Source organism: Rutidosis leptorrhynchoides, chromosome 4, assembly GCF_046630445.1.
Source record: "Rutidosis leptorrhynchoides isolate AG116_Rl617_1_P2 chromosome 4, CSIRO_AGI_Rlap_v1, whole genome shotgun sequence".
Taxonomy (NCBI): Eukaryota; Viridiplantae; Streptophyta; class Magnoliopsida; order Asterales; family Asteraceae; genus Rutidosis; species Rutidosis leptorrhynchoides.
In genome coordinates, this window is record NC_092336.1 from 552,335,779 (window position 1) to 552,351,107 (window position 15,329).

General features: G+C 33.3%; 2 protein-coding genes across 2 annotated transcripts; one reads left to right on the forward strand and one right to left on the reverse strand.

Moving 5' to 3' along the window:
• Positions 1–8,437: 8,437 nt before the first annotated feature.
• On the forward strand, positions 8,438–11,406 carry LOC139845231 (uncharacterized). Its single transcript, XM_071835478.1, has 5 exons — positions 8,438–8,782; positions 9,254–10,190; positions 10,332–10,427; positions 10,708–10,844; positions 11,017–11,406. Exons 1-5 carry the CDS (start codon positions 8,529–8,531, stop codon positions 11,198–11,200), a joined length of 1,608 nt encoding a protein of 535 aa, XP_071691579.1. The 5' UTR covers positions 8,438–8,528; the 3' UTR covers positions 11,201–11,406.
• A 392-nt stretch (positions 11,407–11,798) lies between these two features.
• Positions 11,799–13,853, reverse strand: LOC139845233 (large ribosomal subunit protein uL18c-like). Its single transcript, XM_071835479.1, has 3 exons — positions 13,604–13,853; positions 12,740–12,901; positions 11,799–12,064 (listed from the first exon to the last, which is right to left on the reverse strand). The coding sequence occupies exons 1-3, from the start codon at positions 13,790–13,792 to the stop codon at positions 11,915–11,917; spliced, it is 501 nt and encodes a 166-aa protein (XP_071691580.1). The 5' UTR covers positions 13,793–13,853; the 3' UTR covers positions 11,799–11,914.
• Positions 13,854–15,329: the final 1,476 nt, after the last annotated feature.

Consider the following 15,329-nt stretch of genomic DNA (forward strand, 5'->3'; position numbering starts at 1 on the left):
ATTAAATTACAAAGGTCTTTATATGGGTTGAAACAATCGGATCGCATATGGTATACCCGATTAAGTGATTACTTGATAAGAGAAGGGGACAAATAATCTTATTTGCACATGTGTCCTTATTAAGAAAACAATGTCCGGATATGTGATTGTAAGTTGTTAATGTCAATCATCATAACATCATATGAACAAATAAAGAGATCAGTATTGCCTTGGATTGCAAATTGAGCATATGCCTAATGGTTTACTTGTACATCAAACAACTTATACCGAAAAGATTTTAAAACATTTTTAAAGACAAAACCATTGGTTGTTAGATCACTCAATATTGACACTGATCCATTTTATCACTGTGAAGATCATGAAGATCATTGGAGCTCTTATGTATCTTATAAATTGTACAAGACCTGACATTTCTTTTACAGTTAATTTGTTAACAAGGTTCAGCTCAGCTCCTACCAAAAGACACTGGAATGGGATCAAACACATATTTAGATACCTTCGAGAAACTACTGATTTAGGATTATTTTATTCTAACGAATCAAAACAAGATTTGATTGGTTATGCAGATGCATGTTATTTATCTGATCCACATAAAGCAAAATCTCAAACTGGATATGTATTCCTAAATGGAGGTACCGCAATATCATGGCGTTCTCAAAAACAAATACTTGTTGCAACATCATCAAATCATGCCGAAGTGATTGCATTACATGAAGCCACTCGGAAATGTTTTTGGTTTTTGGTTGAGATCAATGACACAACTCATTACTGATTCTTGTGAACTAGAACGTGATAAAAGCCCAACAACTATCTATGAAGATAATGCAGCTTGTATAGCACAGATGAAAGAAGGGTTTATCAAAAGTGACCGGACAAAACACATACCTCCTAAATTCTTCTCATATACTCAAGATCTCATCAGACATGACCAGATTGAAATGATATACGTTAAATCTAGCAAAAACTCTGCTGATCTTTTTACCAAAGCACTTTCAACTGCTATTTTCAGAACGCATGTTCACAATATTGGCATGAGGCAAGTTCAAAAGATGTAACAGCTCAGCAATGTCTACTTGAGGGGGAGTCAACTATATGCTGCACTCTTTTTCCCTTAGCTAAAGTTTTTATCCCACTGGGTTTTTCATTGACCAAGGTTTTTAACGAGGCAGTAACTTATAGTTGATCTCAAACAAAACAAAATTGGTATCCAAGGGGGAGTGTTATAATATTACGCTTTAATGGATAGTCAATTTTGTACAAATCATAGTCAATATTGGATACCTCTTGTATAGTATTTTTTTGTACTATAAATAACCATGTATGCAAGCTAAAAAACTTGCACCCTCTATTATACTTACAAGAATCATTTATATCATTTCTCTCATTAGTATTCTACTCCTTCATTACTACTCACTCCGTCCCATTACAAGTGTCCACTTACTTTTTGCACACAGTTTTAAAAAATCTCACTAACTTCATTCTCCACCAATCAAAAATCTTCTCTCTCCAGAATAACCTCTTCTCATTGGTTGAAACACAAAGTGGACACTTGAAATGGGACATCCCAAAATAGAAATGTGGACACTTGTGGTGGGACGGAGGTAGTAGAATTTTGTAGTAAGTTTAGGCTACCAATGTTGTTATAAACAACTCAATTATAACACTAAATAAAAAATTCGCAAGTGTTGTAAATTTAGTAGTTAAATATAGATGGTAATTAGTCAAATATGGATAGTAAAATTTGTACTATATATATGTGCATAATGTAAGTTACAAAAACACACATATACATTAAATACATCACACATCTCTTCAACCTCTTTCTCTCATATATCTTCTACAACACATCTCTCTTTTATTGGTTCTTTCAATTTGAATATATTGAACCAGGCCACTAAAGGTAGTTATAAGCCTACTGAAGTATAACACGTTATCAGCACGAAGTGCTCCGTATAATCAAGGTTTATCTAAGCAAGCACACGTCACTAATCAAGGTAAGAAATTATCTAACTTTTATTAACTTCACTAACATTTATATTTATGTTATTTAAGTTATATATGGTCGGTTATACTGCCTGAATTATATTTCTGTAATCTAACTTTTATTAACTTCACTAACATTTATATTTATGTTATTTAAGTTATATATGGTCGGTTATACAGCCTGAATTATATTTCTGTAATCTAACTTTTATTAACTTCACTAACATTTATATTTATGTTATTTAAGTTATATATGGTCGGTTATACCGCCTGAATTATATTTTCTGTAATCTAACTCATATTAACTTCACTAACATTAACCATCCGGGCATAGCTTGGATGGTCACCAACACTTTCAATGAAGGTGAGGTCACGGGTTCGATTCCCTTCAAGGCACTTCAAACGCTTGGGGCGAACTTAAGAGACCAATAGCCTGAGGATGATTTACCTGGTAGCGGTGGAGGGTTGGCTTGCCGTTTACCCGGGGTTTACCCGCTGCGGGGGGCCAATGTGCCCGTTTGTAGTAGGGGTTCCTCGTTAAAAAAAAAAAAAACTTCACTAACATTTATATTTATGTTAATAAGACCTCATGATTGTACGCAACACGTCATTTGACAACACGGTACTTTATGTACGTAACACGTCATTTGACAACACGGTACCATGGGTCGAGATTAATTCCGATCAATACGAATACTATGGGGTCTTTATATGTTATCTAACATTTATGATTACTTATGCAATTAATCATTATTTATTTCATGCATACTAATGTTTATTCTTAAAAGTAAATCTTAAAAGTTAAAATAAGAAAAAATAGTTTGTATTTTTATTAAAAGTAAATCTTAAAAGTTAAAATAAGAAAAAGTAGTTTGTATTTTTATTAAAAGTAAATCTTAAAAGTTAAAATAAGAAAAAGTAGTTTGTATTTTTATTAAAAGTAAATCTTAAAAGTTAAAATAAGAAAAAAAAAATCTTATCCTTTATATTACTCATACGCGTTTTGATATAGAGACTTTATTCGTTAACGTCAACTAACGACGTTACAACGGTCATATATACATAACGGTTGTTAACGTCAACTGACGACGTTACAACAACTATATTTTTCAAATATAAAATAAACATCTCCGTTTTCACATTTTCACAAATCAATCTTCATTTTTCAGATTACTACTCTCAAAAAGTTTTTGTAAAAATGATTCACACAAGGATGATTTTTCCTATTGTATTGGTCATATTAACTATCATCATTGTTGCTAATATACCACCGGGTGAACCTATATTCTATCCTGCCCTTGTGGTTTTATTATTTGTAATCATACCATTATTCTGTTGTTTGCTACTTATGAATTTAAAATGATTCTAATTTCATTTTATTATTTGTCTATGAATAGAAGTTGATTATGATTATGATTTATGTTATTCATCTTTTTGATAATAGAAAATGTCGAATTTGAAAAGGATTAAATTTGCTCATTTAGAACAAGTGGGAACAACTACTTAACATGGGTTATGAATGTAGAAAAACATCTCAAATCAAACGGTATTTTAGAAACCCTGAATGAAAATAACAATTATTCCGAACAAGAGAAAGCAATAGTAAATATTTTTCTTAGCAAACATATTGACGAGTCCTTAGAATCTACATATTATATGATCGAAAATCCAAGTGTATTATGGAAAATACTCAAAGATAGATACGATATTAATTATCAAAAAAAAAAAAAAAAATAACGGTGATCCATGAAAGAATAAAATTAAAGATATTAGTAGACGCTCTTATAAGAATTCCGGAGATTCTTATTAATGATCTGGTAACGTGGATCATCAGTCTAGTATTTCTTGAATACATGAACATCTTGTTTAGCTCTACAAATAAGTCCAAAAAAAAAAGAAAACGAGAGTGAATCTGTTGACAAATCTTGATTAAATTAACCCCGAGCTACCTTGAGACTTGAATGGTTTGAATTTTCTAAGATGCCTAGTTTTTTTTATGTATCACTCATACATAAATGGTTTTAGACCATAACGCATATGTTTTATTAAGTGTTATCTTTTATGTACTTTAGATTATAACTTGTTTGCAGGTAATATAATTTGATTATCTTGCTGAAATATAACTCATTATTTGCTTATCTTATTTGAAGTTTTAGTATGAATCCTGCTGAAATACAACATCAATTAAATGGTAAAGACCTATGTATTGCAGATAGTAGTAACATACACACTATGATCAAATCTAAGAAATATTTCATTGATTTAAATCAAATGAAGGAATTATAAATACTATATCAGCTCTTGCAAACTTGATATAAGGAACGAAAAAGGCAAAATTTCATATTACCAAATGGTACGAATTTTTTGGTAAACAATGTCTTGTTTTCTCCCAAATCAAAGAGAAATTTGTTAAGTTTCTCTGATATATATCATAATGGATATGATTATCAGTCAATGATAATCGAAAATGAGAAATATCTATGTAGCACCGAAAAGCGCATATGATAAAAAGCGCATATGATAAAAAGCGCATATGATGAAAAGCGCAGCGCATAGGATTAAAAGCGCATATGATAAAAAGCGCATATGATGAAAAGCGCAGCGCATATGATTAAAAGCGCATATGATAAAAAGCGCATATGATGAAAAGCGCATCGCATATAATTAAAAGCGCGTATAATGAAAAATGCATATGACGAAAAGCGCAGCACATATGATTAAAAGCGCATATGGTGAAAATGATATATGATGAAAAGCACATATGGTGATTAATGAAAATCACATATGGTGATTAATGAAAAGCACATATGGCGATTAATGAAAAGCACATTGAGAAATAATCACCAATGTTTCTTGAAAGAATTCAAGGGTATATATATGGACCAATTCATCCATCATGTGGACCATTTTTCTAATAGACGCATCTAACGCATGGTCTCATGTTTGTGTGTTATCAAGCCGTAATATGACATTTGCAAAGTTTCTTGCACAAATTATTAAATTAAGAACACATTATTCTGATTACACCATTAAAAGGATGAGACTTGATAATGCTGGTGAGTTAACATCTCAAGCTTTTAATGATTATTATATGTCTACAAGGATTGTTGTTGAACATCCAGTTGCTCATGTGCATACACAAAATTGGTTTAGCTGAATCAATAGATAAACGCTTACAGCTAATAACTAGACAATTAGAAATGAGTACAAAACTCTCAATATTTATATGGGGACATGTAAATTTACATGATGTGACATTAATTCGCATTAAATCAAGTGCAAGTTATAAATATTCTCCATTACCAACTTAATTTTGGTGGAGACCAAATATTTTCCATCTTAGAACATTTGGTTGTGCAGTGTATTTTTAATTGAACAACCACAATAAATGGTTCCTCAAAGAAGGATTGAAATATATGTTAGATATGAAACATCTTCAATCATAAGATATATTGAACCCATGACGGGTGATGTTTTTACAGCAAGTTTTGTCGATTGTCACTTTAATGAAACATTGTTCCCTATATTAGGGGGAGAAATGAAATATGAATAAAATGATGTTTCATGGTGTGAACATCAATTAAGGAATATTGATCATCGCACAAAAGAATGCGAAAAAAAAGTTCAAATATAATTCATATGCAAGAACTTGGAAATTAATTACTTTATGCATTTAAAGATACAAAAAATAAGTGACTAAATCATATATACCAGCAGTAAATGCTTCAGATAGAATTGAAATTACAAAAGCTGGCAATAATGTCACTCATGAGTCTTTGCTACGGCAGAAACGTGGGAGACCAATTGGTTCCAAAGATAAAAATCCTCGAAAAAGAAAATCAGCTGATAATGAGGTAAAAGAAAGTGTTCAAGAAGAACCACAAATCAATACTCCTTCTGCAGAGGATATTGATAAATGTAAATACATAAATTGCAATAAATTATGCAATATTATGAAACTGAAATGAAATGAAAAATCTTGATGAGATATTTTCATATAATGTTACAATGACATCATGAATAAAGATGATGATCTGGAACCAAAATCTGTCATTGAATATCAAAATAGACGTGATTGAACTCAACGGAAAGGAGCAATACGAGCTGAATTAGAATCGCTCAATAAAAGAAAAGTTTTTGGAACAATCGTTATCACTTTTAAAGATGTGAAACAATGGGATACAAATGAATTTTTATCCGAAAAGAAATGTGCAAATGAAGTTACAAGGCAAAACTAGACTTGTAACTCAAGATTTCCCACAAAGACCAGAAATGAATTAGGAGAAAAACTTATCCTCTTATAATGAATACAATTACTTATTAGATACTTAATCAACCTGGTAGTTATTTAAATGCATCTCATGGATGTTGTTAATACTTATCTGTATGGATCACTTAATAGTGATATATATATATATATATATATATATATATATATATATATATATATATATATATATATATATATATATATATATATATATATATATATGAATATACCTGAAGGGTTAAGGTATCATAAGCATCTAATGCAAAACTCAAGGGAATATATTCCATTAAATCACAAAGATTTCTAAATGGGTTTATACAATCGGGACGTAAGTGGTATAATCGATTAAATTACTACTTGATAAGAAAAGGGTATACATATAAACTTATTTGCATGTGTGTTTTATAAAAACAATGTTCGGATATGTGATCATAGCTGTTTATATCAATTATCATAAATAAAGAAATCTATGAAGCCATTCAACTTCTAAAGAAATATTTTAAAATAAAAAAAAAATCAAGTATTACGTTGATTTACATATTGAGCATATAACTAATAACTTACTTATACATCAAACAACTTATACCGAAAAGATTTTAAAATATTTTAATATGGACAAGACAAAAACCATTAAGTACTCATATGGTTGTTAGATCTTAATATTGATACTAATCCATTTCATCCTCTAGAAGATCACGAAGATCTTCTTGGTTCAGAAGTTCCATATTTTAGTGCAATTGGGGCTCTTATGTATCTTACAAATTATACAAGATCTGACATTTCTTTTGCAGTTAATTTGTTGACAAGGTTCAGCTCAGCCCCTACCAAAAGACATTGGAATGGGATCAAACAAATAGTTTGATACCTTCGGAGAACTACTGATTTATAATTATTTTATTCTAACAACTCGAAACAAGATTTGTTTGGTTATACAGATGCAGATTATTTATCTGATCTACATAAAGCTAAATCTCAAACTGGATATGTATTCCTAAATGGAGGCACCGCAATATCATGACTTTCTCAAAACAAACACTTGTTGCAACATCATCAAATCATGCCGAAGTGATTGCATTACATGAAGCTACTCAGGAATGATTTTAGATAAGATCAATGATACAAATCATTATTGATTCTTGTGGACTAGAACGCTATAAAAGCCCAACAACTATCTATGAAGATAATACAGCTTACATAGTACAAATGAAAGAAGAGTATCAAAAATGACAGAACAAAACATAAATGCTGACGAGGCGCTAAAACTATAAACGGTCTTAACGGTCATAAGTTTGATGGAAAAGAATGGTATATTGGTAAGGCTCAGAAAAAGACTGAAAGGGAATAGGAATTGAAACAACAGTTTGAGCAAACCATGAAGGAGACTGTAGACAAATCACATGGGTCAAACTTGTACATAAAAGATTTAGATGATACAGTTTCAGATGAAAACCTCAGATTCTTCTCATATACTCAAGATCTCGTAAAAGACAACCAGATTAAAATGAGATACGTTCAATCAACAACTCTGCTGATCTTTATACCAAAGCACTGTCAATCGATGTTTTCAAAACATATGTTCACAATATTGACATGAGGCAAGTTCAAAAGATGTGACGACTCAGCGTTGTCTACTTGAGGGGGAGTCAACTCTGTGCTGCACTCTTTTTCCCTTAGCTAAAGTTTTATCCCACTGGGTTTTCTTTAGCAAGGTTTTTAACGAGACAGTATTAATTGCTCTTTAAAAAAATTACCATCCAAGGGGGAGTGTTGTAAATTTAGTAGTTAAATATGGATGGTAATTAGTCAAATATGGATAGTAAAATTTGTACTATATATATGTGCATAATGTAAGTTACAAAAACACACATATACATTAAATACATCACACCCCTCTTCAACCTCTTTCTCTCCTATATCTTCTACAACACATCTCTCTTTTATTGGTTCTTTCAATTTGAATATATTGAACCAGGCCACTAAAGGTAGTTATAAGCCTACTGAAATATAACAGCAACTGAAATATAACAGCAAGAATATATTTTTTTATGTTGACTCGGGTCGCGGTTAATGTTTCGGGTACGGGTATGGGTGAACAACCCTTGATAATTCATCCTTCCTTTTAGTTCATTAGTTCACAGATCACTGTCAACAATCGTTACTCAATTGCTGCTGCTGTATCTTCGTTTTCACTCTTTCTCTCTCACACACACCTAACATAAAAACACACACAATCAAATTCCCAGTCTCATTTCTCGCTATCTCCAAAGGTATCTCCATGAATCTCGCTCACATTTTAAATTTCCCCTTCATTACATTCACAACACTACATCTATCGTTAATATTACTATTATTAACGACTAAATCAACCGACGCATCATTCCACGTGTACGATCGAGATCCGTTTCGAGAAGTCGGTAATGCGTACCTTGTTTCCGGAGGTAGCGAAGGTCTCGCCGCATCTCGTATCGCGACTCCACTATCTCCTCATTCACCTCCAGCCACCGTTAACGACGGTCGGTCGTATATCCGGTAACATTTTAGATCTACTGATATTGATGATGAAACAGATCTGTAATTTTTTAGAATAAGCTTATTATGTTTCAATTCAATTGCTATTGCTATTGTACATGAATTTATAGTGTGAATTTTGTGTTTATTGTAGTGAAGTTTGAGATAATGATTTGAAATTATGCTTAGAATTGTCTGATTTAGGAAGCAGGAAGCTGAATTTTATAGGAATCTGCAGGATAGATAGCTATCATGTTAATTAGATGATATGTATTGTTAAAAACTTACTATAAGTAGAAATAATTACAATTGATGTGGTTAAGCTGTGCAATGATTATCTAATTAATAAATTTTGTTAAATAGCTTAACAGTTGCATAGTACATTGGAGTTTAATTAAGCAAAAAGTGGTTCATACCGTTTATGATCTGTTATGTTCCACAAGGCATATTTTTCACCATAAAGTCTAATTATGTAGAAGTTTATATATGTAGATTTCAGAACATTACATTTCGGAGGACCGAAGCATCTGCAGCCAAGTATTCAAAAAAAGAGCGTCGTACTGGATTGGTACAAGTTGTAATTTTCGAGGCTGCTGATCGTGATAACATTGGTGGGTCACCTTATGGTGGTCAAAGATCTATTTGTTGCACACCTGATCTAGCTAAGGTGGAAGGTTGTAAACAAGGGGAAGTTATTAGGATACCTTCTGCAAAGGATCCTAACTGGCCTGTCACTGTCAACGTTTATTTCCGAGGAAAATCATTAACGGCACAACTAAAAACTACAGAGGCTTACATCCCGAGAACGGGCATGTACAACTTATTTTTCATATCATGTGATCCAACCCTCAAAGGGTTGACCATGACTGGTCAAACCTCATGGAAGAACCCTGATGGTTACTTACCTGGAAGAATGGCCCCACTGAAGAAGTTTTATGTGATCATGTCTGTTGCATATGCACTGCTTTGTATCGCCTGGTTTTCTCAATACGCGAGGTTTTGGGATGATGTATTGCAACTTCAACATTGTATTAGTGTTGTAGTTGCAGTTGGGTTGTTTGAAATGATACTTTGGTACTTTGATTACGCGTATTTTAACAACACGGGGATAAGACCCGTTGCGATTACATCGTGGGTTGTGACTGTTGGAGCTTTAAGGAGAACCGCATCACGCTTACTCATTTTGTGTGTGTCTATGGGATACGGTGTTGTACGCCCTACACTTGGTGGCCTTACGACAAAAGTGATGCTTATTGGAGTAACTTATTTTTTATCAACTGAGTTACTGAATGTTACCGAGTACGTGGGGACCGTAAGTGACGTATCTGGAAGAGCGAGAGTAATTTTGGTCCTCCCTAATGCACTCTTGGATGCATTTTTGATCATGTGGATTTTCACTTCTCTTTCAAAGACACTTACACAGCTACAGGTTACACTTTTATGCATTACTTCATGTTATCTTATAATGAGCTTTTAGGCTTTTAGCATTACATTTGCACTGGGGCATGGGGCCCCCTTTAGTTTACGTTATTGGTTCGATAGTGTGATAATACTACTTTTGACGGTCCAGGCAAAGAGAAGTTCTGCTAAGTTGGATACCTACAGGAAGTTCTCAAATGCGTTACTAGTCACGGTTGTTCTTGCGGTTGTTTGGATTGGATATGAGGTATGAGTTTCACATATTCTTTAATAAAAAAAAATTGTTATTATTTCAATGCGCTATTCTTTTTTATTTTAAAATAGCTACAAATATAAATGATAATAGAGAATACTAGTAAAATTACTGTCCACTGACCTATCTGATGATATACATTCATATACATTTTGTGTGTTCATGCAGATTTGAAAATTGCAAATAAGTAATAATGTGCTTGTCTTTTTGATAAAACTTAACAGGATAAGATGAAAACTGTTTCATATTTTTCATAAGTAATTTGTTCTTGCAGGTTTATTTCAAAGCAACTGATCCTTTTAACGAGAGGTGGCAGAGTGACTGGATTATCACTGCATTTTGGGACATTCTTGCATTTGCATTACTCTGCGTTATCTGCTATCTTTGGGCCCCATCACAAAGTTCTCAAAGGTACATTTGAAATATTGTTTCCATGCCATGCTTTCTGCTCTTTACATCATTGAAGCTTTGGTCTATAGTTTTGACTGCACATTTAACTTTACGTTTAAAAGTAAAATACATCATGTTTTCTTCTGTTTGTACTCAATTTGGGTATAATCTGAGCTCTCATATTATCAAACAGATATGCATACTCAGAAGAAAAAGGTGAAGATTCCGATGGAGAAGAAGCTGAAGCACTTACATCCCAAGGTGATATCAGCTTAGTTAAACAAGAAAGACGAGAGAAGAATGGTCAAACCCGGGATTCAGATGAGGAAGATGATGATGATGATGATGCAGAAGAAGGCAACGGCAAACGAGAATAGCCCACATATTGTATTTATTTGTTGCAAACATACACAACATTGCAAGCATCTGTACAGATTTGATGACAAAAAGGAACAAGGTATCTTTCAACACAGGAAGTATTTTACTCCGTACCTCACAATATTGCTGAATTGTTTTGATTTGTTTTATCTGTGCAAGTATCGAGCTGAACACTTAAACAATGAGTCAATGACTATATGCTTTTGGTTAATATTTTTTAAACTTAGTTGTTTACTTTTATGATTATCTTGTGAAAGATTTTGATTAAATGTAGTGAAGTGCAGATAGTTTCGATAAATGTCATTTATGTAAACATAATCAATCCTATTGTCTCATTGGCTTCTTCGTGTTATTTTCAAATCTTGGCATATACAACTACTTGCAAAACTTTCTTCTGTAGTGTTTGGTCATTTGGTGTCCACCCCGGCCTTAAATAGGGTACCAGTGGATAATTGGCGATAAAATTCCATGACACTGTCATATAACCTCATGGTTATGCTAAAATAATACCCCGAATTGACCCATTTATGGGTCGAAATGGCCACCTCTACTTTAAAGATCCCCCCTACTTTTGGTAAAGTTCAGAACAATTAGTACTAACAAATATACGAAACTTTGGCATATCTCAAAAATAAATCTTCTTTGGAGATACATACGGTGAACCAAAAAGATTCAATCTCAAATACAAGAACAAGTAAAGACTGGCCACGCTACTAGAACTTGAGACCATGTTCTCTAGCTGAATCAGCAAGTGCCTGAATACGTCCATGATAAGGATAACCACCTCTATCAAATGCCACAGCTGTGATCCCTTTCTCGATACACGACTTTGCAATAGCTTCACCAATTTTCTTAGCTACATCCTGACATCAAAAAGTGCACGTTAACACACTAACATATAGCCAATAGACCTGGTAGTAATAACTGAAATAATAAGATAATAAATAATATAGCCAATAGACCTGGTAGTAATAACTGAAATAATAAGATAATAAATAATATACACATTTAAATTTCTTAAGCCTATTATTAACTAATTGTAGGTTGCACGAACAAAGTAATACAGCATACGTCTTGCAACAATTGACAAACCCTTGAGATGGGTGAATGGATAAAATTTCAATGCGTTTAAATCTCAACAAAGACACAACAACAACAACAAAACCCAATACCACATGCGTGGTGTATGGGGAGGTGAGATGTAGACAATCCTTCCCCTATCCGAGAATAAAGACAAGTCATTTCTTCACCCAGAGTGACAACACTCTCAAAATCCCTCTCTCTATTCGGCGGATAGAGAGATTGCTTCCGAGTGGACCTCCGGCCAATAAGTAGGAAAAAGTTTTTAAAATAAAATAAAATAAAATTGAGACACCATGGAAAATGGTAAAATCAAATTTCCATGGGTTTTAAATCTCAACAAAGACTTTCAGGTATATGTTTACATTCATGTTATATTTACAACCTTTTGGCTACTAGTGTGTACTTGAAACCTTATTATGTTATCTGTAGTAAATTTGGTTGATTATTAAACTTACAATAGTGGGCCCAGAGGTGAAATCAAATTCTTCAGAGAGTGGTTTCTGCATTGTTGAAGCCGATGCAAGAGTATGCATTTTAGTATCATCGATCACCTGAACATACATATGTTTGTTGGAGCGAAAGACGCACAATCTTGGTCTTTCTGGTGTCCCTTCCACCTACAATAAAATGTCATACTATTAGTCAATGATAAACGTTACTGCAAAACAGGGTAATTACATCAATAAAGTCATGCTCTTTAACTAAAATCCTCTATTATATTACTTCATTTTGTAAAAGTGTTTTTGAACGTCTCAACAAACAATTCGAAATACCTTGATTATCTAAATTTTCAAACTTAGAACATTTTCCTCTTATTTGTTACCTGTTTTTACCATTTAGGAAGAAGTTGAACAATTACAGAAATTAGTAACAGACACACACACACACACACACACACGCACATATTACAAAAGCTGATGTCATTACTATTTCAAAAGTTCAATTCATACAAAACTTGTTTTTAACTTGAGATTAATGATGGTTCCTAACTAAAATGTGTAAAAGCTAATTAATTATAACAATAAGGAAACTTACTTTTAGTAACATATATTACACCCTAATTAACATTTCAACACTTTAACTAAAAATTGCACCCCCTATAGCACCATAACTTCGCTAAACCTTCAAAACAAATTCTGACAAAATCGAACGTTTCGCAGAAAAATCGGTAAAACACGCATATCTGTATGCCAATTGATGTGGTGCAAATGCGTTAATACCAGATTTCCATTCCAGGTAATTTTCCCTAATATAAACTACAGTAAAAAAATGTATGCAGACAACGACAGGAATTAGGGTTTAAGAGAAATGATACACACCTTCTTACGAATACGAGCATGGCGAGCTTGTCTGTTATCTTGACGAGTTCTTGCAGATGCTTCAACTTTCAGTGACCTAATTTTCCGGTCAGAAATTAGTGACGGTCGGATGGAGAACAGCTTATGTTGGTGATGTCGATTTGTAACGGAGTATGTGGCCTGTAGAAATGATAACGAAATTGATGACATTTTTGACACCTTATTTTCTTATTCTTCTGTTGTATTACACTCTTCTGTTACATAACCAAGATAGATAACGTTTTGTTGAAACAAGGTTCGATACTGGTTAATTTTACTAAAAAAGTCCCTCAACTTCACATATGTTTTTCAATCAACACTTTAACTATTGATTATAATTATATTTGATTTGGTTTCATCATATGTCCCTCTTCATATATGTATTACGGAGTATTATATTTTTGGACATCAGTTTGGGATCACCCAGAGGACTTAATCACTCACGTGTTCATCTCCTGTAGCTGCATAATCCGCCCCCAACTATTGCCCCGGAGAAAACCCGGACTAATCCAAGGGCATGACCGGTAAAACTCCCTCTCCGCTAACCCTCGCACTAAGCGAAAGACGACCTAGGGGGATACTTTCTACTTAGAACAATCTATGCCGGTTTTTCAGATTTTACCTGACCACTCCAATATTTAGAACAATCTGTGCCGGTTTTTCACTTAATTGTTTTACCACATTTTAGTTTTGAAGAATTAAACAACATAAGAAAATGTTTATCTATTACTCTATTTTTTATTTTATTTGAAACTACCCGTCTTAAAAATAAGTTTACTTAAATTACATGTGACAATTATGCTTCATCTCTAGCACATCACCCATCTAAATTTACAATTTACAAATAATATAAGAACAAAACTAACATAGTAACATTCACATATTTTATTGGCCACATCGTGAACATCAACAACAATAACAACAAAATGTAGTCCCACATATACAGGGTATGAGAAAGGTGAGATGTAGACAATCTTTCTCTTATCCTAGAATAAAGAAAAATCATTTATCCACTCAGAATGAAACACCCCAAGAGTGGAGAAAGTCCTCCTCTCAATGTTTTATGGATAAAGAGATTGCTTTCGAATGGACTTCCGCCCAATAAGTAGATTAAAAAAAGTATGAGACACCATGAAAATGGTAGAATAAAATTTTCATGGGTTTTAAAACCTGTCAGAAATTCAATTTAAGTTCTACGTGGCAGTTAAGTCGCTAATTAATCGATGTTTGATGTGACTCAATAATTAGAGCTAAGGCCGTCGTCATCATCATATCCAACATATCATTAGAGCAGTCCCAATGGTCCGCCCTGGACACCCGCCCAGCCTGGGCGCCCTTGGCACTAACCCGCCCAGGGGTTTCCTCCAGGGCTCACCCAGGGCCATTCGTCCAGGTTTGTGTCTATGTTGAGCATTTTTGTGGGCGAGAAAAGTGGCAATTTTTTGACCGTTTTTTGCCTCCAACGGCTACCTTGACCCCAACGGCTACTTGCCTATTTTTTTTATTTATTATTTTCTATTTCTTTTTTACTCTATTTAAACCCCATATCTCAACCTCATTTTATACACAACTTTCATATTACTTATCCTTTTTATTCATTTTTCTCACATCTTTCATCACAAAAATGAGTTCCAAAAAAACACAAAGTAAAGGAAAAACGAAACAACGTCCGGTAGTTCAAGATCTAAATGCGGTGAGTCGAGATATG

Coding starts and splice junctions, on each gene's coding strand:
- LOC139845231 (XM_071835478.1), top strand. CDS start 8,529: ATGAATCTCGCTCACATTTTAAATTTCCCCTTCATTACATTCACAACA. Junction 8,783..9,253: donor GACGGTCGGTCGTATATCCG/GTAACATTTTAG, acceptor TTATATATGTAG/ATTTCAGAACATTACATTTC. Junction 10,845..11,016: donor CCATCACAAAGTTCTCAAAG/GTACATTTGAAA, acceptor ATTATCAAACAG/ATATGCATACTCAGAAGAAA.
- LOC139845233 (XM_071835479.1), bottom strand. CDS start 13,792: ATGTCATCAATTTCGTTATCATTTCTACAGGCCACATACTCCGTTACA. Junction 12,902..13,603: donor ATGCTCGTATTCGTAAGAAG/GTGTGTATCATT, acceptor ATTTTATTGTAG/GTGGAAGGGACACCAGAAAG. Junction 12,065..12,739: donor TCACCTCTGGGCCCACTATT/GTAAGTTTAATA, acceptor TTTTGATGTCAG/GATGTAGCTAAGAAAATTGG.